The sequence below is a fragment of the Hypanus sabinus genome, chromosome 4, assembly GCF_030144855.1.
Source record: "Hypanus sabinus isolate sHypSab1 chromosome 4, sHypSab1.hap1, whole genome shotgun sequence".
NCBI lineage: Eukaryota > Metazoa > Chordata > Chondrichthyes > Myliobatiformes > Dasyatidae > Hypanus > Hypanus sabinus.
Window position 1 is genome coordinate 27549341 of NC_082709.1, and position 26116 is coordinate 27575456.

General features: G+C 41.7%; 1 protein-coding gene across 6 annotated transcripts in view; it reads right to left on the reverse strand.

The window, feature by feature from the left end:
* The window catches only part of atf2 (activating transcription factor 2), a 122527-nt gene that overhangs the window by 78107 nt on the left and 18304 nt on the right, over nucleotides 1–26116 (reverse strand). For all 6 annotated transcript variants that reach the window (XM_059966705.1, XM_059966700.1, XM_059966703.1 and 3 more), the window contains 2 exons: nucleotides 5031–5100; nucleotides 4244–4340 (listed from right to left, as the gene is read on the reverse strand). In XM_059966705.1, the coding sequence (XP_059822688.1) occupies nucleotides 4244–4340; nucleotides 5031–5078 (145 nt within the window). In that variant the 5' untranslated portion in view covers nucleotides 5079–5100. The remainder of the gene's footprint in view (nucleotides 1–4243; nucleotides 4341–5030; nucleotides 5101–26116) is intronic.

The window sequence follows — 26116 nt, forward strand, 5'->3', positions numbered from 1 at the left end:
GGACTGATTAAGGATAGTCAGCCGGGCTTCGTGTTTAATCAATCTTAAGGAGATTTTAGAGTAAGTTACAGGAAAGTAGATGAAGTGAATGTTGTCCACATGGACTTTAGTAAGGCATCTGACAATGCCCCGCATGGATGGCTGGTCAAGAACTTTCAGGCACTTGGCATTCAGAATGAGGTAGAAATCTGGATTAGACATTGGCTTTGTGAGAGAGCCAGAGAGTGGTAGTAGAGGGTTGCCTCTCTGACTGGAGGTCTTTGACTAGTGATAGGCCCTTTGTTGTTTGTCATCTGTATCAATGATCTGGATGATAAGGTGGTTAACTCAATCAGTAAATGTATACATAACACCAAGACTGTGGGTGTAGTGGACAGTGGACAGCGAGGAAAGTTATCAAGGCTTCCAGAGGGATCTGCATCAGCTGAAAATTGATAAATAGAATTTAATGTAGACAAGTGTGAGATTTTGCACTTCAGTAGGACCAAAGGGTAGGTCTTGCACAGCGAATGGTAGGGTACTGAGGAGTGTGGTAGAACAAATGGATCTGGAAATACAGGTCCATAATTCATTGAGAGTGGTACCACCGGTAGATAAGGTCATTAAGGCACACTGGCCTTCATAAATCCATGTATTGAGTACAGGAGATGGGATGTTATGTTGAAGTTGTATAAGAATTTGGTGAGGCCTAATTTGTAGTATTGTGTGCAGTGTTGATCACCTACCTACAGGAAAGATGTAAGCAAGGTTGAACAGAGAAAATTTACAAGGATGTTGCTGAGTCTGGAGGACCCGAGTTATAAGGACAGATTGAATAGATTAGGACTGTATTCTTTAGAATGTAGAAGATTGAGAGGTATAGATAGGGTAAATGCAAGCAGGCTTTTTCCCCACTGAGGTTAGGTGGGTCTACAACCAGAGGTCATGGGTTAAAGATGAATGGTGAGAAGCTTCAGTCAGAGGGTCATAAGAGTGTGGAATGAGCTGCCAGCACAAGTGGTGCAGGCGAGCTCAATTTCAACATCTAAGGGAAGTCTGGATAGGTATATGGGCAGTAGAGGTAGGGAGAGCTAAGGTGCGGTTGATGAGAGCAGGTAGTTTAAATGGTTTTGGCATGGACAAGATGGGCTGAAGAACCAGTTTCTATGCTGTACTTCTCTATGACTTTCTTGGTGAGATGATTAAAAAGGACAAAGATAACCAAGCCTGTTTTACTTTAAAATATATGCAGGAACACAAATGCTGTGGTTGTTTGTAAAAATAACTTTAAAGGTAGTAGGACAACTTGGAAGTTTAGTTTACATCTTTATTAAAACCAGCAATCATTTCATACTATAAGCAGGTTCAATAATTGCAGCATATTTAAAGAAAATTAGATAAACAGTTGAAAGATTTAAAGAAAAATGGTTAAATCTAAGAGTGGAAGTGATCCATCAAGTGGATGCAAGTGTAAAAGACCAAATAGTCACATTCTGGGATTTCATGACATTCTCAAATTCTGTTCAATATGTACAAGCTCAATACAAAACACCGCTGACACACATAAATGAAAAAGACAGGGGCTTAGGCTAGATCAGTTTCCATGTTATCCTTGAGTTTCTTCCAAATGCTTTGATTTCCTCTCAAAACCAAAGGCACGCAGACACTATAAATTACTGCTACTAAGTAAATGATTCTATAATCTGATGGGGGTGGGGGAGAAGGTTGATGAGGATTTACAAAAAATATAGCACTAATGCAGGATTCTGAAAATGGGTGGTTGATGGCAGATACTGACAGTGAGTTGAAGGGGCCGTTTCTGTACTAATTCAACTGAATATTGTATAAATACACCTCACAATTCTTCTGTAGAATGAGCAGGGTAAAGGGAAGATGATGCATGTTAAAGATAATGCACTAGAATTTCCATATCGATTTAGCACATACTGATAAACCATCCAAAGAATTCTAAAAAATATCTTAGTTTGCCAGTATTATTCAGATTCAGCCCAATGAACTTTCAGCTTCATTCATGTGTCTATGATCAAAAGCATTTCAAGTATAAAAACAACTTAAAACGGTCCCAAACAATCACTCTAAATCACAAAGTTTGTTCAGGTATTGCAGTGCCTGTATTATTCACATAACATGCACTAAACCTGATAAACAGCCTTATAAAATAGGTTCATCTGGGATCCAGGTGCAAAACACAGTATCAACAGTCCTACATTGCTCTAAGTCACATATAGGACATACAAGATAGCAGTAAATGTACAGACACACTACATAATATAGCCCAAGTCCTGAAAATTGCTAGTGCCTGAATGTTGTTGTCAAGAACAAGCCAGTAGCAGTCCACAAACGCAATCCAGCTTGTTCTCCACAGAGAACAATGAAGGGCAGCAGTAACAGGAGAGTTTGAATTGAATTGAATTGAATTGAAAGACCAAGGTAACATGTCTGAATGACTGGGATCCTGTTGTACTCACCTCAATAAGCAAATGCTTTGAGAGGCTGGTCAAGGACTATGTCTGCAGCACACTACCACCCACACTGGACACAATTCGCCTACCAACACAACTGATCAACAGAGGATGCAATAGCCACAGCTCTACACACTGCCCCTACATATCTGGAGAAGAGGAATACTTATGTGAGAATGTTGTTCCTGAACTACAGTTCAGTATTCAACACCATAATTCTCTCCAGGCTCGACAAGAAGCTGAGAGACCTCAGCCTTCACCCTGCCCTGGGTAGCTGGATCCTGGACTTTGTCAGATCACCAGAAGGTGGTAAGAGTGGGCTCCCTCACCTGTGCCCTTCAACACAGGTGCCCCTTAGGGCTGTGTATTAAGTCCCCTCCTTTACTCTCTGTATACCTATGACTGTGTTGCCACCTACAGCTCCAATTGCTGACAACACTACACTGATTGGCCTAATCTCAAATAAAAACGAGGAACCCTCCAGAGAAAAAGTCATCACCCTGACACGATGGTGTCAAGAAAACAACCTCTCCCTCAATGTTGCAAAAACAAAGGAGCTGATTGTGGACTACAAGAGGAATAGAGACAAGCTAGCCCCTTTTGACATTAATGGATCTGGGGTTGAGAGTGTGAACATATTTAAGTTCCTTTGCATACACATCACTGAAGATCTCATGTGGTCTGTACATACTGGCTGTGTGGTAAAATAGGCACTACAGCACCTCTTTCAACTCTAATGGTTGAAGAAGTTTGGTGTGGGCCTCCAAATTCTAAGAACTTTCTACAAGGGCACAATTGAGAGCATCATAACTGGCTGCATCACTGCCTGATATAGGAACTGTACTTCCGTCAATCTCAGGACTCTGCAGAGAGTGGTGTGGACAGACCAGTGCATCTGTAGATATGAACTTCCCACTATTCAGGACATTTACAAACACAGGTGTATAAAAATGGCCTGAAGGATCATTGGGAACCGAGTCACCCCAACCACAAACTGTTCCCGCTGCTACCATCCAGGAACCTGTACCACAGCATAAAAGCCAGGACCAACAGGCTCCGGGACAGCTTCTTCCACCAGGCCATCAGACTGCTTAACTCATGTTGACACAACTGTATTTCTAGGTTATACAGACTGCCCTGTTGTACATACTATTTATTATAAATTACTATAAATTGCACATTGCAATTTACAGAGAAGTAAAAATTTTTATTAATGTATATGAAGGATGTAAGTAATAAAGTCAATTCAGTTCAATTTTAACTAGATATGGTGTGTATCAAAAGAAGGCAGATATTTCAATTTAACCAATTATTACAAATTAATTCATTTGAATATATTCCTGTGTGCCACTATGTCTCAGTCCCAGTAACTACAATAACTAGAAAAATGAAAGGAAATTCACTACCGTCAATGTGGGCGACTACTTGATCTACTATTCACTGACAGTGCAAGCTTATTCACATGGATACAATAATTTCCTTTATCTTTGTGATGGAAAATTGAAGCTAGCTCCAAGGAAACATTCTGAAAATACAGTAGCACTTAGAAAAGCATTTGTATTCAATTCATTTTATTGTGCGTAATGAACTAAACATAGTAAGCTATAAAATGGGATTTTCGATCTGTTTGGTCATTAAATCTTTTATTGTACCAATGTTTTATACACTGTAATATCTTTAATAAGAAAACATCCTCATTAAAATAAATATTTGAACACTATTTCATTATCTTTCTTTAAGTTTGGATTACTTTACATAGCAGAAGAGAAATATATACTAACCAGCCACTATGACACTGTCATTACGTGCTGGACCAAACTTTAATGTCATCTCATGTTTGTGCTTGTGAACAGCCAAATGATCTTCATTTGTGAAGCGCTGCAATAAAATTTGAAATAAAGTAAGTTTGCAATTCATAGTTAACAATAACTACAACCACAGATTTTCTCTTTCACATTTTTATTCAAAAAAAAAGTTCAAATTTGAGGTTTCACAAACCATAAAAAATAATTGAAACAAAATACAACACAGAGGTAAGGCTGAAATGCTCCTTTTTGTTTATTCCAGGCATGCTGTGCCGTTGTCGAGCAGGTCTTTCTATTAAACAATATGGGTAGCACATGAAATGAAATTTGGTGTATTAAAAACTGGATAACAATGCTCAAAGGTTACAACTTCCTGTAATCTGTAATATTCAGATATATTTTTAAAAACCCAGTCAAATTTCGGGATTTTACTCAAAACAACCTTAAACATGAAAGACCAGGATTTTATTTCTGACTTGTTAATTGTGAGTTCTGTTAGTTTAACCATGCACACAATTATATTAAAAAAGTTACTACTTGCACAAGCAAAACAGATTAGGCTACAATGAAGCAGCCCTAATTCTGCAAACAAAAATCTGTTAATTACATTTAATAAAGTTGTACACCAGAATGGAAAAAAAAAATCTCTGAATATTCTATTTAATACCGTACAATGCATGGAGGAATAAAATTTAGTCCATTGTTTTTACACACTTTAAAAAATATAGTTGAACTAAACAAAATTGAATAAAATTTCTATTACCTGACCACAACCAGGAGCAGTACAAACAAAAGGTTTGTCATCACTCATGTTCAGTAGATCCTCACTTCACCTGTATCAATAATCAAACACATAATTTTAAAAATACATTAAAGGTGCTCAATCTAATTACCATCAAGTAAAGGGCAAGTAAACTCCTGTTTCAGATCAAATTAATAAATAGATCAGAACAATCTACACCTGATTTAAAACTAACATTCAAGAATGAAAACTTTATACACTAATTCCTCAAGTCCTTGTCTCCAGGATTGCTATTTCCACCCCCCCCAAACAGCGCCTTAGATTCATTTATTTTTCCTCAAATTGTAATTTATAAAATGATAGACTGAAAATTGCACATGATTAAACTATGAAGAGGCAATTAAATGAAATTTGTAAAATTGTGCTGGCATTGCATTACATTCAGTGCACATTTTTAACCCATTTTAATTTGAAAGTAATATATATTAAAATAGTTAAAGATATTAATTGAATTTCTCATAAAAATTTTCAGTCGTCCCAGAATGTTTGCTTATTTTTAAGGTGAATTTTAAACTCAAGATGAGGCTGGGATTCAACAGAAAAACAGAGGAGTCATTCTCCATTTCAACGTGAACTAGCTGCCTGTTCTTGCTCTATCACTATTACCTGCAGACCTTTAGCTGACTGCACAAGTGAATCTGGTGGAACTCTTATTTAATCCATGCAATTTTGACTCTGTATAACATATACTAGATTCAGATGTCATTTTATCTGTGTATTGGGCAAAAAAAAAATCCACCATGCACAAAGCACTCAAGACTCCAAAGGAATTATTCTTAAACCATTTGAAAGGTAGGAGTATTTCTCCAGGCATTAAAATAATCTGATCTGCTGATACCCCAGCACCTATCCAATCTCATTTTATCCTATCCTCTCATTTGTGATCCCCATAGTTCCATTATACTCTTAATCTCTCTCAACTTAACCAACCACCCGAGGCTACAGCTTTCTAAGCAGAACTCTAAGCCAATGGCTCCCAATCTTGGACTTGCACCCCTCCCTGACCTTAGATGCACCAAGTATTCTAGGAGTATGCATAACATTAACGAGAGTGGTAATTTAGTGAAAAAGTTCACCCCATTTTTAAAAATTGCACACAAACTGTCCACGAACACAATACTAACTCCTTAGGAGTAGCTGTGATGTCATCAAGTATGGTGGGTGATGATAGGAAGAGAGTGAGTTACGTTTTTCAACAAGAGTAAACAAGTGGTGCTTTCATTCAAAAACACTAGATTTTGTCAGCTGAGCAAGCATTTTCAAATCCAATTAGTCAAGTCACTTTTTATTGTCATTTTGACCATAACTGCTGGTATGGTACACAATAATAATGAGACAATGTTTTTCAGGATCACGGTGCTACATGAAACAATACAAAAACTACACTGAGTGACATAAGACAATACAAAAACTACACTAGACTACAGATCTACCCAGGACTGCATAAAGTGCACAAAACAGTGCAAGCCTTACAATAATAATAAACAAGACAATAGACACAGTAAAGAGCAGTAAGTTGGTGTTAGTCCAGACTCTGGGTATTGAGGAGTCTGATGGCTTGGGGGAAGAAACTGTTACATATTCTGGTCGTGAGATCCCAAATGCTTCGGTGCCTTTTCCCAGACGGCAGGAGGGAGAAGAGTTTGTATGAGGGGTGCATGGGGTCCTTCATAATGCTGTTTGCTTTGCAGATGCAATGTGTGGGGTAAATGTCTGTAATGGCGGGAAGAGAGACCCTGATGATCTTCTCAGCTTATCTCACTATCTGCTGCAGGGTCTTGTGATCCGGGATGGTGCAATTTCCGAACCAGGCAGTGATGCAGCTGCTCAGGATGTTCTTAATACAACCCCTGTAGAATGTGATGAGGATGGGGGGGGGGGGGGTGGGGGGTGGGAGATGGACTTTTCTCAGCCTTCGCAGAAAGTAGAGACGTTGCTGGGCTTTCTTTGCTATGGCGCTGGTGTTGAGGGACCAGGTGAGATTTTCCGCCAGGTGAAAACCAAGAAATTTGGTGCTCTTAACGATCTCTACTGAGGAGCCGTTGATGTTCAGCGGGGAGTGGTCACTCCATGCCCTCCTGAAGTCAACAACCATCTGTTTCATTTTGATCACTTTCAGAGACAAGTTGTTGGCTCTGCACCAGTCCATTAGCCGCTGTACGATGACTCGTCATTCTTGCTGATGAGACGTGGTTCGAGCTGTGTGTCGCAGCACAGTTGTGGGTCAGCAGAGTGAACAGCAGTGGACTGAGCACACAGCCCTGGGGGGCCCCCATGCTCAGTGTGATGGTGTTGGAGATAACTGCTTTTGAGCCGGACTGACTGAGGTCTCCCAGTCAGGAAGTCTAGGATTTAGTTGCAGAGAAAGGTGTTCAGGCCCAGTAAGCTCAGCTTTCCAATCAGTTTCTGAGGAATGATTGTGTTGAATGCTGATCTGAAGTCATGAACACCATTCGAACATACGTGTCTTTTTTGTCCAGGTGGGTTACGGCCATTGGAGGGTGATGGCATCGGTGTCGTCTGTTGAATGGTTGGGACGGTACGCAAACTGCAGGGGGTCCAGTGAGGGGGACAGCAGGGTCTTGATGTGCCTCATGATGAACCTCTTGAAACACTTCATGATGATGGACGTGAGTGCAACGGGATGGTGGTCATTGAGGCAGGACACTGAAGACCTCTTCGGCACAGGGATGATGGTGGTGGCCTTGGAGCACGTTGATGGCGCTGCTCATGGAGATGTTAGAGATGTCAGTGAGAACATCTGCTAGCTGGTCTGCACATCCTCTAAACACTCTGCTAGGAATATTGTCTGGTCCAGCAGCTTTCCGTGGGTTGACCCTACTAGGAAGGTATCTAATCTACCAAAGACATTATTTAAGTCCAGTCCTTGGCCAGGATGGAGCTGGACTGGCTATTGGCTTTGTCATGCAAACTAACAAACATGTGACATTCATTTATAGGATGTGAGCCTTGTTAGCAAGGTCAATTTTTACAGCTGATCTACCCCTGGATTTGTGCATGAAATATGACTAGTCAAACATGACAACCTCAAAGAGTTCATACATATAGTTGCAAGACAAAGTTTGTGAACCCTTTGCAATTACCTGGCAAACTGCATTACTCATAAAATGTGGTCAGATCTTCATCCAAGTCACAATAATTGATAAACACAATCTGCCTAAACTAATAACACACAAACAATTGTACTTTTCATGTCTTTTTTGAATACACTGTTTAATCATTCAGTCTAGCCTGGAAAAAGGTGAACCTTCATATTTAATAACTGGTAGAGCCTCCTTTAGCAGCAATAACCTCGACCAAATGTTTCCGGTGTTACAAAGCCCCGTAACTGGGTCACTTACCAGCAAAGATAGAGAGGTCCGTTGAAGTCTGATGGTACTATTTTTAAAAGTATTTATTGATAAAGGGGGCACAAAAATAAGATTAATGCAAACATACAGACAATATACGTCGTCAATATTAAATCTAAAAGTGCGGGTATCATAATAACCAATAAGAAATAGCTCTATCGTTGTCTAGGGAATAATGTATTGTCCGAAGAAAATATAAAAGTCACTGTTAGTTACTTCAAGCTGCAGCGTTTTGGGTTTAAGAGAGAGACGGTTTAACTTGCCCAGGTCTTTTATGATGCCAATCCTTTGAGTCCCGTTGTTAGCTAAAAGCCGTTTTCTGTGTTACAAGCCACCAGTCCCAGGCAACGGAACTGAATGCACGTGGCCTCCTTCAAATGGCTTCCCGCTATCACGGGAGTGCTAGTGTTTCTTCTGGTGTGTCTGAGGGGCTGTTCCCACAGACCCTTCCTGACTCGCAGGGTCCTAGATGTCAATCAGGTTGGGGGTGATGCAATCTCTCCCTCAACCAGCCCACTTTGCCTGAGGGCATCCAAGTAGTACAATCTCCAATCCACAAATTCGCCTTCCGATGTCCCGTAGCTTTACATCGCCGGGGGAATGAGACATTCCGCACTTCTCTCTCTCTCATTTCCTGGGCCCCCTGACCCAACCCAACAGTGATCTTGCGATTCTCACAAAGGAGGGGGCTGCAGGCGTAACACCTTTCTTCAACGCGTTTTTACCAGCGGTTAAAACGAAGTAGTACAGAGTCTTACAGGATTGTGGAATTTAACACAATACAAAAGCTTTTCCTTTTCACTACAGAGGAATACAGTTATACAGTCAATTCAGCATCTAAACAGTTAATGATTAGTGTCACTTCCTTTAATATCTTAACATCTTGTACCTTACTATAAAGTCTTGTAGCATCGGACTTCAATTTAATAACCACCTATTTTTATTTCCTCTCCTCAGCAACAGGGGAGTGTGAAGTAGTGATCTTAGCTTATGTGCATCTACAAAAGTTTATGAAAATACAAATCTTTCGGTCGTTTTCAAACTTAACAGGCAGGCTTCCATGGGGTTGTCTTTATTATTCACATGCTTTGTCGAAATCCTGTACAACCGACTTTGCTATTTAAAAATGGCGTCCCCATTAACCGTCGCCTCTTTTCCGGTTAGTTCCCACGTGGGGAGCTTGGGTACTTTGGCGAAATAAACTCTCGCCTGCTTTCTCGATAGGAATTATTTTATCAACACTGTGTCCCAAACTTAGACCATCTTCTGAATTTCCACCCAACTCTTTAATTTTACACAGGTGGCTAGCCCTCTCGTCAGGACCCTTCATGCTATGTGTTTTCAGTTCGAACTCTTTGTTGAAGCAGCATTTCAAATTCTGCCTTTTCACACCACACTGGAATAACAATAGCACGGGGGGGGGGGGGGGCACCCGTCATCTCCCAGCTTAATCTGTAAGCGATCTGCAGGGTTTAAAATTTCTTCATTCGATTTGGGAACTACATATTTCCCGTTTCCTTCAATAATAATATTTATCTCCCCATTTTTGAGCTCCGCATTAACTTTTAACACACCTTTGAGCACAAACACCTGGGAACTCTCACTTCCCACTATTACCAAGGTTAACCCTTTCTTCACTGAACCAAGTCTACCTGACCCACAAGGACGGCCGTCTCGTTCCACATTGGCCTCTTCCCGGCTTCCAATACCCGTACCCTTTTCAAATCCTAAGTTCCCCCGATCCTCCCAGTTACTCTCTGGGCAACTCCCTTCCAGAATAAACTCAACCCCGCGGGCTGAAACAACCTCATCTGCCAACCCAGCAGACTTCTTCAAGGCAAGGGCACCCTTTTCATCTAGGATTGCCCTCATTTCATTATCGGGAACGCCTTTAGAATTTTCAACTTCTTCAAACAGTTCTGCCAAACCAGACAGATCATCCCTGTCCAACTCTGGACCTCTTAACCGCTCTAACGTTCCTCATCTTTATTTTCTGCCTCTAGAACCTTTCTCCTCGCTAAGGGCAGATCTACCTCCTCTCCCTTACCCTCTTTCACTTTACTACTCTTCATTTTACCACCCTCTAAACCCTTGTTGTACAGGGTCGGTAGAAACGTCTCGGCCAAATTGAAACTGGCCGGATTTAAACTGCTCTCGTTCTCAGCTGCCTCTCTCGACATGCTGCGAGTGACCGCGCATGCGGGATAGATCTTGGAATCTAGGGGCGGGGCCGCAGCACTCACCGGCCGGCTTGTCATCGTCATGGCTGCCCAAACCTTACCACCTGCTAAATCGTTACCGAGAAGGACGTCTGCGTCAGTTCTTGGGAATTCTGATCGCACCCCTATTTCAACTGGTCCAGATACCAGCTCACAATCCATAATGACCTGATGTAAGGACACCATTTCTTTTCCTTTACTTATACCCTTTACAGCTACCATTCTCGTCTTTCAACCAAACTCTAGTACCTTACTGCTGATCAACGACAGCTCAGCCCCCGTGTCTCTCCAGATCCGTACGGGAACTGGTGTGTCTCCCTCCCTCACAGACACGGTTCTGTGTGACAGACAAGTCTCAGACCCTTCTCGTACTCTGTCTACCCGGGGCTCTCTTGTCGATTTACTGATTATCACGGCACATCCGATAAGGACTGCTGCTTTCCCTTTCCCTGTCTCTTTCCTCGGAGCAAAGCACCAAGATGCAATATGCCCCCCTTTCCGCAATTAAAACATGTCAAGCCTGGAAATCTCTGGCCATCTGGCCTTTCCCCCTCAACCTTACCACTAGCTCCCGGCGGGACCTCTGCCTCAGCTGGTGGACTTTCTCGATCGTTCCCACGGTCTCTCTGGGAACTTTTATTCGAGGAAAACTTTGTCTTGTGGGTTAGGGCATATTCATCTGCGAACCTAGCAAATTTTGAGATGGATTTGGCTTCTCATTCAAATACATCTGGATATCCTCTGAAACACAACCTTTAAATTCCTCAATCAGAATTAACTCCCTGAGACGCCCATAAGCCTCTGCCACTATCTTTGCTGTGCACCAACGGTCCAAGAGCACACCCTTCTCATAGGCAAACTTGGTATACGTCTGATTCCACCCTTTCTTAAAATTTCTAACTTTTGTCTGTACGCCTCAGGTACTAGCTCATAACTCCAGAGAATGGCCACCTTTACGTTGTCATAACTCTCCTCCTCTTCCTCCTCCATGGCCAACGCCGTATATGCCCGCTGTGCCTTCCCTTTTAACGCACTTTGTAACAGCGCCACCCACTGACCTCTGGGCCACTTCTGATTCACTGCCACCTTTTCAAAAAGCAAGAAATAACTATCAACATCCGTCTCCTCGAACGGAGGTACTAACCTCAACTGTCGACTAACATTGAACCGCACCTCTTGGTCTGACCCCGGAACTCGCGGCTCTTGCCGTAACTTCTCCATCTCCAAGTCATGTTTCCTCTGTTTTTCTGCCTCCCTCTCCTTCTCAGCTCTTTCTCAGCTGCTTCCAGCTGTTTTAACCGAAGTTCATGCTCTCTTTGTTTCTCAGCAATTTCCTTCTCCTGTTTCACCTCTAACTCCTTTAGCTGGAGCGCAAACTCCCTCAATCTCTCAGCTCTTTCCCTCTCTTTCTCTCTTTCTCGGCTCATTCATTCTCCTTCTCAGCTGTCTCCAGCTGCTTTAACTTAATTGCATGTTCCAACTTTAATTTCTCCAACTCTAACTGAGCCGTCCCACTATCTGGTACCTTTTTCAGGGATATTTTCAAATACCTCAGCTGTAAACACATTCTTCCCAATTTAATACTGAGTTATTGCCCTTCGCACCTCCCGCTTTTTCATTGACAAACTCACCTCTACGAGGTTTAACCACTTCGCCAAACTTATCAAGTCTGATTTGGTGGCCGTCTCCAGTGCCTCCAGAGTCGGGTTTTCTATAAATTCACCCACATCCATCTTTGCTGGTTTCCCGTCTGGCTACCCATGTAACCAGATCCAGGTTTGGACTTACAAGCCCGATTCACTGGCCCCCCAAATTGGTGTCAAATCCCGGACGAGCCCCCACTTTGTTATGAAGCCCCGTAACTGGGTCACTTACTAGCAAAGATAGAGAGGTCAGTTGAAGTCTGATGGTACTATTTTTAAAAGTATTTATTGATAAAGAGGCACAAAAATAAGATTAATGCAAACATACAGATAATATACGTCGTCAATACTAAATCTAAAAGCGCGGGTATCATAATAACCAATAAGTAATAGCTCTATTGTTGTCTAGGGAATAATGTATTGTCCGATGAAAATATAAAAGTCACTGTTAGTTCGTTCAAGCTGCAGCGTTTTGGGTTTAAGAGAGAGACGGTTTAACTTGCTCAGGTCTTTTATGATTCCAATCCTTTGAGCCGGAGAGTTGGTTTCCCCGTTGTTAGCTAAAAGCCGTTTTCCGTGTTCCAAGCCACCAGTCCCAGGCAACGGAACTGAACGCACGTGGCCTCCTTCAAATGGCTTCCCGCTATCACGGGAGTACTAGCGTTTCTTCTGGTGCGTCTGAGGGGCTGTTCCCACAGACCCTCTTTTATCTTGACTCGCAGGGTCGTAGATGTCAATCAGGTTGGGGGTGATGCAATTTCTCCCTCAATCAGCCCATTTTGCCTGAGGGCGTCCACATAGTACAGTCTCCAATCCACAAATTCGCCTTCCAGAGACAATGGCCTTGTCCTGTAGCTTTACATCGCCAGGGGAATGAGACATTCCGCACGTCTCTCTCTCATTTCCTGGGCCCCCTGACCCAATCCAACAGTGATCTTGTGATTCTCACAAAGGAGGGAGCTGCAGGCATTACACCTGTAGCTGCTGATCAGACTTGCACAATGGCAAGGAAGAATTTTAGACCATTCCTTCATACAAAATTGTTTTAGTTCGTCAATATTTCTGGGATACCTTGCATAAACATCCCTCTTCAGATCATTCAATTGGACTAATAACTGGACTCTGATTTGCCATTCCAAAATTTAAAGTCTTCTTTTTAAACCATTTTATTGTTGATTTACTCTTATGCTTCCGATCATTGTCTTGTCAAAACAACGAACTTTTATTAAGCTTCAGGTGACAGACCGCTACCCTGGCACTCTCCTGTAAAATGTCTTGATACAATATTGAATCCATTGTTCCCTCAACAACTGCAAACTGTCTGGGCCCTGAGGCAGCAGACCAGCCACAAACTATGTTCCTTCCATCATACTTCGTAGTTGGGATCAGGTTTTGGTTTTGGCATGCAGTGCCTTTTTTCCTCCAAGCATAGCAGAATGCATCTCTACAAAATCTCTTTTATCTCACATGTCTAGAGAACATTGTCCCAAGGAAGTTTTGTGGATTATCCAGGTGGTCTTCTGTGAACTTGAGATGCGTAAAATTTCTTTTTTTTTTGGAGAGTAGTGGTTTCCTCTGTGGTGTCCTTCCATGAACACCATTCCTGTTCAGTGTTTCTCTTACAGTGGGCACACGAACAGAGGCCTTAGCAAGTTCCAGAGATTTCTGCAGGTCTTTTGCTTTTATCCTTCGGCTCTTTTTCACCTCTTTCAGCATTGCACGCTCTGCTCTTGGTGTGATCTTTATAGGATGCCCACTCCTAAGGAAAAAAGCAACAGTACTGAGTTTCCTCCATTTGTAGACAATTCCTCTTTCTTTGGACTGATGAACACTCAGGTTTTTAGAAATGCTTTTCTAGCCTTTTCCAACTTCATGCATCTCTATGTTTTTTCTTCTAAGGTCCTCTGAAAGTTGTTTTGATTGAGGCATGGTGCACATAAACAGGTATTTCTCGGGTGAGCTGGCTCTATCAGTAAACTGACTTTGCGTTTCTTTTGCAGGTCAGGGCACCTCTACAAGCCACACCTCCAATCTCATCTCATTGATTGGAACATCTGGCTCCAAATTGCTTTTGTAGAAGGCATTATCCCAGACTGTGTTAAACCTAGACTGCGATTGTTTAAATAGCATACTCAGTATTGATGAAAAGTACAATTGTTTGTGTTATTAATTTAAGGCTGATTGTGCTTGTATATTATTGTGACAGATGAAGATCAGACATTTTATGAGTAATTAATGCAGAAAAACAGCTAATTACAAAGGGTTCACAAACTTCCTCTTGCAACTGTACCAAGGAATTAAAATTCCAGTTTGTCTCTTTCCTTCCCTGAAAATACTTGCCAGCACATCTTAAGTTACAGTCATTCTTTTGGGAATATCAGCACATGGGTTAAACAGTCAAAATGTAATCGGCAATTGGTTGTATTGAATGTAATTTGTTGGAGTTGCAATAAAAACTACTGATTAAAAAATGCACTGAATATGTGCGATACAAGCAGCAAACTGTAAAGAAATATTTTCAGTGCATTTGATGAGCAGCACAGTAGTGGAGCCATCCTGCCAGCTCACTAGTAGAATACTGCAAGTCCGGTTCACTGATTCATTGGCGAAACCAACAACAGGGGAGCTGCTTTCCATCAGTTGTTGCGCGCACCAGGCCCTCATGTTGCCTGTTGCAGCTGCCCAGGAGAGGAGACACCGGAGGCAGTGTAGGAGAGAGCTGAAGTCAGTACTGGGTTACGGGCTGGCCCTTCACGTTGGTGCTACCCTCCAGTGTTTGGTCAGTGGAAGGCAAACTGGATTGCATTTGACTGTGGCTGCACTAGTGCATGATGAGGACTGCTGCATGCCTGTTCTTGCAGATACGTGGCTCCAGGCCAACAATCCATGCACAATATATCTACAGGCCTGGACACTTGCACAGCATGTTTTTCTGCTCTACATGCTCTGTGTGACAGCTAGTACTGTGTTTTACACCTTGGCCCTGGAGGAATGTTCTATTTGGCAGTATGGTTGAATGACAATTAAACTTGAACTACTCCAGAGCCCCAAGTGTGATCCTGTCCTCAGCCGTGAGCTCCAAAATTTGCACCTTAGACTGTTTCATGAGAATGGGCCCTTTTCTTCTTTTGTTTCAAATTAAGAATTATAAAGCTCAATCATTTAATCACATATTGTGTACCGTTTGTTATTTTGTGGTACAGATTTGTAACGCGCAGTATCCACCCAAACAAGATTTCTTAAATTTGTTGGGCTGGGGGTGGGGGGGGGGGGGGGCTATCATCCCCTAGATTAAGCCGCTAGCCGAACCGAGGGTTACAGAGATAATCACAAGGAGTAGACCCAGGGTCAAGTATGCTTTTAGATCCAAGTTAGTGATCAGGGATCTGGGAAGCAGTAGTAATGGTGGGGATTGAGGTGATAGTGATCATTAAATACGTTAGTCTGGCAACATTGCTCAATAAAAGGGGTAATGACCCATTATTTCCGGCTGTGCTGAATGCTTTTTTATGTAAACTTTGACAGGGAGAACTATAACACATCCATACAAACCCTGACATCTCCAGAAGACTGTAATCTCAGACTGAGGCTGACATTCAGGCATCCTTTAAGAGGGTGAACCCACAAAAGATGTCTGGTCCAGGTGGCATACTGGGTTGAGTACTAAAGATCTGCAGTTTATTTACTGCAGGATTATTTAGACATACTCAAGTTCTCACTTCTGCAGTGCAAGGTCCCTAAACAGCATTTATTTTACCAGTGTGATTCAACTCCTACCTCAGAGATGACAAGGATCTACTTAATTTTGCCTACCACTACAGCAGGGGTCAACTGCAAATGCAATTTCTCTGGCTTTTCACTCTGCTCTAGACCAAATGGACAACAGGAACACACATCAGGCTGCAGTTCATTGTCTACAGTTCAATCTTCAACATAACCAACCCATCCAAACTTATCATCAAGCTTCAAGACCTGAACCTCGGTAACACATACAAAATGCTGGAGGAACACAGCATCTACGGAAGTTAATAAGTAGTCAACATTTCAAGCTGACAGCCTTCATCAGGACTAACCTTGGTACCTCCTTTGCAACTGGTTCCTCAGCTTCCTCATTGACAGACCTCAGTCAGTGAAGATTAGTAACATTTCCTCACTCAGCATCAACACAGAGGCATCCCAAGAATGAGTACTTAGCCCTCTGCTCTACACCCTATACACACATAGCTGTGTGGTCAAGCAGAGCTCAGGGCCATGTACAAATTTGTCGATGTTGCTGTCAGATGAATAGCAAGCGCTGATGAGACAGCTTACAGAAGTGAAGTAGGACACCTGGTTGAGTGGTGCCACAACAACCTCTCAAGCAACACACACAGATTTCAGCATCTGCAGATTTTCTCTTGTTTGTGATTCAATGTCAGTAAAACACAACTAATGATTGTTGATTTCAGTGGTATGAGGGCAAAAATGAGTCTATCTACATTGGTGGATTGATATCGGCGTGGGTCAGCATCGTTAAATTCCATTGTATTAACATATTGATTAATCTGTCTTAAGTTCAGCACAGAGACACAATCATAAGGAAGCACGTCACTATTGAAACACTGTTGATGTACCGTTGAAAGTGTCCTGGCTAGTTCCATCATGGTCTGGGTTGGCAATCTGAACACACTGGAATGCAAGAAGCTGAAGAGAGGAGTGGACAGAGTTAATACATCACAGGCACATTCCTGCCCACCTTCAGAAGTATTGACACAAGGAGCTGCTTCACGAAGGCCACAACTGTTAAGTATCCTCACCATCTGAGCCATTCCATTTTGTTGCAACTACCATGAGGCAGGAGGTACAAAAGCATGAAATCCCACATTATGAGATTCAAGAACAGCTAATTCCCTTCAAAAAGTAATTGAATGAACTTCCACAACCTCAAATCACTACTCAGTATAGTGACACTATGACCACTTTCACAATTCTGCAGAACAAAAGACATTTTTTGTTCTAATTGCATTATTGGATAATTTAAGTTTTTCTAATGAAGGCTGCATCTAAAGTGCTGTGTTCTTGTGATGCTGCTGAAAGCAAGTTTTGCATTACACCTCTGTCTACATAAACATATGCATATGGCAAAACCCTGACTTTTAGACCATGATTTTGGTGGACCACTACTATAAAAATTAGTAGTCGGCTTGCTCCAACATTCACAACAATCATGGTAAAATTTGTTTCATCCATTTTCCCTGCACATGACTCAGATAACTTGATTTGCTTACATATAATCTTAGCCCTGAATGTACTCAATCAACTAATTATGCACAGTACCAAAGTCAAGAATTTCTGAGATTCACATCCTCGGTGCAGAATGAAAACTCTCTTTATAAGAGTATATGCTATAGCAGCATAATTAGTCCATTCAGCCCATTGTGTCTGCTCTGCCATTTCGTCATGGCTGATCCATTTTTTCTCTCAGCCTCAATCTCCTGCCTTCTCCCTATATTTCTACATGCCCCGACCAATCAAGAATCTATCAAGCTCTGCCTTGAATATAGATAAAGACTTAGCCTCCACAGCTGCCTTTGGCAACGAATTTCGCGGATTCACCACTCTTTGGTAAAAAAAAACTTCCTCATCACTGTTCTAAAAGGATGCCCCCTCTATTTTGAGGCAGTGTTCTCTGGTGTTAGATGCTCCTACCATAGGAAATATCCTTTTTACATCCATTCTATCAAGCCCTTTAACTATTCAATAGATTTCAATTAGGCCACCCTTCATCCTTCTATGTCCAGTGAATACAGGAGCCATCTTCATATGACAAGCTACCGTAAATTCCGGACTATAAGCCGCTACTTTTTTCCCCACGCTTTGAACACTGTGGCCTATACTACGGTGCGGCTAATGCATGTTTCTTTTTCATGCCGCCAAAAACATTTTGCCTCGTAACAGTAGACCAATAAAATTGATGAGTAGTTCACAGAGGTCCAATGAAATTGTACGATAAATCAAGCGCACTTTCACAATTAAATTATTGTAAATCAGTCATTTGTACTCACCCTCATCAACATGGAAAACACTCGAACAAAAGCATATGATGCAGCTTTTAAGTTAAAAGCGATCAATCTGGCGGTTGAAGAAGGAAATCAAGCTGCTGCACATAATCTTGGCATAAATGACTCGGTGAGACGGTGGAGACGCCAGCGTGAAGAACTGAGTCAATGCAAAAAGACGACAAAAGCTTTCAGAGGTAATCATAGCAGATGGCCCGAACTTGAAAACTTTCTTGAAGACTGGGTTAACACACAGAGAGCAGGCGGCCGCGGTGTTTCCACCGTGCAGATCAGACTGAAGGCTAAAGCAATCGCCACCAAAATGAAAATCGAAGATTTTAGAGGTGGGCCATCATGGTGCTTTAGATTTATGAGACGAAAAGGCCTGTCCGTCAGGGTACGCACGACTCTGTGTCAGCAGCTCCCTCCCGACCACGAGGAAAAACTTGCTAACTTCCGTACATTCACTCAAACAAAGATAGCAGAGAATTCCATCGGGCCAGATGATATCATAAATATGGATGAAGTACCTTTGACGTTTGACCTGCCTCTCACTCGGACTGTTAATAAAAAAGGTGACTCGTCCATCACACTGAAAACAAGTGGCCATGAGAGAACGCATTTTACTTGTGTTCTGAGCTGCACAGCATCCGGACTAAAGCTTCCACTGATGGTGATTTTTAAGCGGCTGACAATGAAAGTTCAGTGAAAGCTGCCATCAAGAGTACAAACTCAATTCCAGCTGTGATTCCTGGGGGCACCACGAAGTATTTGCAGCCACTGGACATCAGCGTGAACCGGGCATTTAAAGTGGCGCTGCGCGTTGAGTGGGAGGCTTGGATGACGAGCGGCGAGAAATCCTTTACCAAAACAGGACGCATGCGAAGAGCATCTTTAACTCAAGTCTGCCAGTGGATCCTAAATGCGAGGAGCCGTGTCACAACATCCACCATCACCAACAGGTTTCGAAAGGCTGGACTGCTGCGTGATGAAGAGGACCGCGTGTGCTCAAGTGAGAGCGACAACGAAGAGACTGAAGTGAGTGACGAGATCCTGAGGTTGTTCAATTCGGACACTGAAGGACTTTGATGGTTTTAGTGTGCAGGAGGAAGATGAAGAAGGCGATCAATAACTTTTCCTGGTAGGCTGCAGTATATATATATTTTTTTACCAGTCGTTAGGAGATATTGGAATGTTGTTCGTGCACTGTTCAGTAAAAAAGTATACGCAACGTAATTTGTGTGTTACCGATACGTATGTATATTTAAAAGTAGCTGTGTTACAGGCACTGTTCGAAAAAAAGCATTTGCAATATGTATTTGTTTATGTTACGATACGGATTTAATTAAAAGTTAAAAAATCCTCACGTGTAATATCTTTCTGTGTAAATATCTCATATTACAACGTGGGACACCTGCGGCTTAAAATCCGGTGCGGCCTGTACAAGTACAAAATTGATTTTCTTTCTAAAATTAGAGCGTGCGGCTTTTAATCAGGTGCGCTCTGTAGTCCGGAATCTACGGTAATTAATCTTAAAATCATTTTTGTGAACCTCCTTTGAACCCTCTCCAGTTCCTTAAGGGGCCCAAAACTGCTCACAATATTCCAAGTGAGGCCTCACTAGTGCTTTATAAAGTTCTTGTAAAGTTAGCATTCACTTCAAGAGAACTAGAATATTAAAGCACTTGCCTTCCTCACTCCAGATTCAACCTGCAACTTAACCTTTAAAGAATCTTGCACAAGGAGTCCCAGGCCCCTTTGCGCCTCAGATTTTTGTATTTTCTCTCCATTTACAAAATAGTCAATCCTTTTACTTCTTCTACCAAAGTACCTGATCATACACTTCCCGACACTGTATTTTATCTGCCACTTCTTTGCCTATTCTCCTAATCTGCCCAAGTCCTCTTTTAGCCTCCTTATTTCCTGAAAACTACCTGCCCCTCCACCTATTTTCATATTGTCTACAGATTTTGCCACAAAACCATCAAGTTCATCATCCAAATCATTGACATATAATATACAAACAATTGGCCCTAATACAGACCCCTGTGGAACACCACTAGTCACTAGTAGCTAACCAGAAAAGGCTCTGCCTATTCCTGCTATTTGCATCTTGCCAATCAGCCACTGCTTTATCCTTGCTAGAATCCTTCCTGTAACATCATGGGCTTGGAGCTTGTTAAGCAGCCTCCTGTGTGGCACCTTGTCAAAGGCCTTCTGAAAATTATTTATATTAGATGATGATCAACCATAATGGTCGACTCATTAATTTCAGACCATCTCACCTGCCTCACAATTCCCCAGTAAAGGGAACTAATGTCTCAGCACCAATCTTCCTCAGAATCTTATATGACTTCATTCAGAAACTTCACACTCTTCTAAATGTTTCAATCCTGCCTATTTCACCTCATAACTTTCCCCTCACCCCTGGAGCCAATTTAGTGAATATAAACAGCACTAACTCCAAGACAAGGTACCTAAAGAATATTAACTGTATACAGTGTTCTAAATGATTGCACAGCAACAGGAAGATTTTCTTCCTTCCTCAGCTTCTTTAAACAGCCTGCCAGATGATTGCCAGAACAAGTTTGCCTGAGTGCAACCACTAGAGTAAAGACTCCTTCAAAGCAAACCAAAGAAAAAGAAACATAAAAAACCTACAGTACAATACAGGCTCTTCGGCCCACAAAGCTGTGCTGAACATGTCCTAACCTTAGAACTACCTAGGCTTACCCATAGCTCTCTATTTTTCTAAGCTCCATGTATCCATTCAGGAATCTCTTAAAAGACCCTATTGTTTCCACCTCCACCACCGTGGCTGGCAGCCTATTCCACGCACTCACCACTATCTGAGTAAAAAAAAACTTACCCCTGACATCTCCTCTGTACCTACTTCCAAGCAACTTAAGAATACACCCTCTCATGCTATCCATTTCAGCCCTGACTATCCACACAATCAATGCCTCTCATTATCTTGTACACCTCCATCATGTCACCTCTCACCCCCGTTACTCCAAGGAGAAAAGGCCAAGTTCACTCAACCTATTCTCATAAGGCATGCTCCCCAATCCAGGGAAAATCTTTGTAAATCTCCTCTGCACCCTTTCTATGACTTCCACATCCTTCCTGTAGTGAGGCAACCAGATTGAGCATAGTACTCTAAGTGGGGCCTGACCAAGGTCCTATGTAGCTGCAACATTACCTCTTGGCTCTTAATCTCAATCCCACGATTGATGAAGGCCAATGCACCGTATGCCTTCTTAACCACAGAGTCAACCTGCTCAACAGCTTTAAGTCTTCCTATGGACTCAGACCCTAAGATCCCTCGGATCCTCCACACTGCTGAGAGTCTTGCCATTAATGCTTAATTCTGCCATCATATTTGACCTACCAAAATGAACCACCTCACACTTATCTGGGTTGAAATCCATCTGCCACTTCTCAGTCCAGTTTTGCATCCTATCAATGTCCCACTGAAACCTCTGACAGACCTCCACACAATCCACAACACCCTCAACCTTTGTGCCATCAGCAAATTTACTAACCCATCTCTCCACTTCCTCATCCAGATCATTTATAAAAATCACAAACAGTAGGTGTCCCAGAACAGATCCCTGAGGCACACCACTGGTCACCACCCTCCATGCAGAATATGACCCATCTACAACCATTCTCTGCCTTCTGTGAGCAAGCCAATTCTGGATTCACAAAGCAATGTTCCCTTGGATCCCATGCCTCCTTACTTTCTCAATAAGCCTTGCATGGGGTACCTTATCAAATGCCTTGCTAAAATCCATATACATTACATCTACAGTTCTACTTTCATCAATGTGTTCAGTCACATCCTCAAAAAAAATTTAATCAGGTTCGTAAGGCATGGCCTGCCTTCCACAAATTATGCCTCTTCAAACGTTCATAAATCCTGCCTCTCAGGATCTTCTCCCATCAACTTACCAACCACTGAAGTAAGACTCACTGGTCTATAATTTCCTGGGCGATCTCTACTCCCTTTCTTGAATACTCTAGACCGGGGGTCGGCAACCTGCGGCTCCCGAGCCATTTGTGGCTCTTTCACCTCTGTGCTGCGGCTCCCTGTGGCTTTGGGAAATAATTGGTCAGTATTTAATTAAAATGTATTTTATGTTAGTTTGTTAGCTTTTGAAATGTAATTATGGTGATCTTGTACATTTCCTGCCACATCCGAAACGGCTCACAATTAGCCGGCATTCCGGCTAAGGGAGATAGCCTACGGGGGTTTGTGAGTACGCGTCTTTTGCAGCATCTGCGTCCATGGGGGCTGGGTTGAGGGAGGCTTAAAAGCAAGGCTGTTTAGTTCGAATAAAGCTATCTTTGACTGCAGTTTACTGACACCGCTACAACGTGTTTTTATCGCTGGCTGTCCAGACGGAAGGTGCTGAAACGCTTTGTCGCGTGTCTGGAAGAAGTGAAAACTTTCCTGGGCAGCAAAGGGCTCACCTTTCCTGAGCTGGAACAGCCAGAGTGGCTGGAAAAGCTACACTTCATGGTAGACATGACAGCGCACCTGAACACGCTGAACACAGCTCTTCAGGGGAAAGGACGTACAGCCCTGCACATGTTGGAGGATGTTTTGGCATTCGAGCGCAAGTTGACAGTGCTTGCCAGAGATTTACAGAAAGGCACTTTGTCTCACTTCCCCAATTTGAGAGAGTTCAAACAAGGTCACGACATGATAATTTCGGAGTATTTACATTCTGCAATCATCGCAATGCAAACATCGTTTGGGAAACGCTTCTGTGAGTTCAGAGAGGAAAAAAACACATTATCCTTCCCGGTCACTCCCTTAAGCATCGATCCTTCCCTACTGAATACGACTGCATTGGCAGGTGTGAGTCAACCTGATCTTGAGATGGAACTGGCCGACATAGCCGACAAAGACATATGGGTGTCCAAGTTTAGACGCTTGACAGCAGACCTTGAAGATGTTGCCCGTCAGAAGGCCGTTCTTGCTCAGAAACACAAATGGAGTGATATTGAAAACCTCACAGATGACAGCTTGCGATCCTGTGTAAAGATGAAGGTGACATCATACAGCCCTGATGTGCAGACGCTGTGCGCTGAGGTCCAGGAGCAGAAATCCCATTAACCAAGTATGATAAATATTTTAATTGCCTATTATTTTACTTATATTCATATTTTTTCATAGTTCAGTGAAATAGTCCTTTCATTTTTCAGGATGACAGCTGGCTGACGTTATTTTTGGTTTGCTGCTGGCGGAAAATTTAAGTTCGGCGTTTTTCATAAATACAAGAAGGACTCAAATAGACATTGAATATTTTACTTAAAAGTAACTTTCAACCCAACGTCTTTTTTTCGGAGTTCAAAATGTTTTTGTTGCATGCAGAAATGTAATTTCGTTTTCTCTGCAGGAGTTCATCAATTTCATAAATGCAACACATTATAGTTTGTTTATACATAGCATAAAGGCAAAAAAAAACGTTGTATGCAGTGTTATTTCATTTTAAATGTCAAACGGGTTTTGCGGCTCCCAGTGTTTTCTTTTCTGTGGGAAACGGGTCCAAGTGGCTCTTTCAGTGGTAAAGGTTGCTGACCCCTGCTCTAGACCATAGAAAAACGGCAAAAATCTTCAAACAATGATGTGAAATATTCATTCCATTGTGTCTTCCTGAGAAAGCACCAGGTACTCAACAGGTTAGATTTCTGACTATTTGGATGCAAAGAGAATTTGTTACATTTATATTAAAATGAAAGTATTTTTCTATCCAAATATAGTTAATTACATTATATTTGTCTTCTAGATCTACGCATGTACTACATCAACGAGATAATGGAACAAGTTTAATTAAACTTTCCAATCAACTTTACTGATTCATTTAACAGGAGCAGAAAATAATTGTAGACATCTCTCAACTGAGAGATGCAAGTTGGTTTAATAAGTAATAGTCCCAGAAGAAAAACTGGATGATTTAACACAATTCAGGTTAGCCGTGCAGGCAGCAAGGTTAAAGATGTATAGCATGTGAAATGTTTGGAGGCTGTTAATATGAAGGTCAATCCTGGTAAGAAGGAAGATGACACATTTAAATTCAGATTTCACCCTTCTAGGAGAATTGTTTCGTCAGAAAACTGGATCTAGCTGACTGATATGTTTACTTCAGCTGATTAGTTAATCTACAAGGAAAATTGAGAAAATAAATTGAAAGACGAGCACACCATGGTAGTGTAGTGGTTAGTGAGCGCTATTACAGCTTAGGGCAGAGTTCAGAGTTCAATTCCATCATCACCATGGAATGCATGTGTTTTCCCAGAGCTCTCTGGATTTCCTCCCTCAGTCCAAAGATGTACCTGGTAGGTTAATAGTTCATTGTAAATTATCCTATGAATAGGTTAGGGTTAAATTGGGGTTGTCATGGGTTGTTGGAGTGGCACAGTTCGAAGGGCTGGAAGGGCCTATTCTGTGCTGTATCACTAAATAAAAAATAAAATACACAAAATTTATGGTAAGTGATGCCAATTTGTTCATTTTTTTTTAAAGGCATAAATTGTCCTGATAGTAAACAAACTTTACAGTGGCCTGGTGCCATAACAAGTGCTACAGCTCTTTCAAAATCATGCTCATAACTAAACACAAGCCAGTAATAACAAAAGGTAGACAATTTGGGCACAAGGTCTGCGCATTAGAAAGATCTTACATTGAAGTTGAGAGGTTATGCAATAAAAGCATGATATCTGCTTTTGATCACTGTAAACATAAATTTAGTTTTAACATTATTTTCAAATTTTAATTGGTTTTAGCTTGTGTATCCAGGGAATCATTTACCACATTTAGACAGTCAAGTACTATGGGTGATATCAAAGAAAGTGCTACCTAGATTGGTGTGCATGAACTGAAAACTAGAAAAATCATTAAATTATACAAGAGTATTATATAGTCCACTGTAATAGCAAAGGTTAAAGGTCAAAGCAAATGTATTATCAACATACATATATGTTACCATATACAATCCTGAGATTAATTTTCTTGCAGGCACACTCAATAAATTCAATAAACCATAATAGAAGCAATGAAAGACTATATCAACAGGATAAGACTGTGCAAATACAAAAACAAAACAAAATAAATAGATATAATAATAAAAAATAAATAAGCAATAAATATCAAGAATGTGAGATTAAAATGAGTTCATAGGTTGCAGGAACAGTTCAGTGATGGGCCAAGTGAACTCGAACGAAGTTACAGTGGCATGCAAACATCTGGGCACCCCTGGTCAAAATTTCTGTTACTCTGAATAGCTAAGTGAGTAGAACATGAACTGATTTCCAAAAGTCATAAAGTTAATGATAAAAAACTCTTTTCAACATTTTAAGCAAGATTAGTGTATTATTTTTGTTTTGTACAATTTTAGAGTGGAAAAAGGAAAGGAGCACCATGCAAAAGTTTGGGCACCCCAAGAGATTTGAGCTCTCAGATAACTTTTACTAAGGTCTCAGAACTTAATTAGCTTGATAGGGCTATGGTTTGTTCACAATCATCGTTAGGAAAGGCCAGGTTATGCAAATTTCTAAGCTTCATAAATACCTTGACTCCTCAGACCCTGTCCCAACAATCAGCAGCCATGGGTTCCTCTAAGCAGCCGCCTAGCACTCTGAAAATAAAAATAATTGATGCCCACAAAGCAGGAGAAGGCTATAAGAAGATAGCAAAGTGTTTTCAGGTAGCCATTTCCTCAGTTCGTAATGTAATTAAGAAATGGCAGTTAACAGGAATGGTGGAGG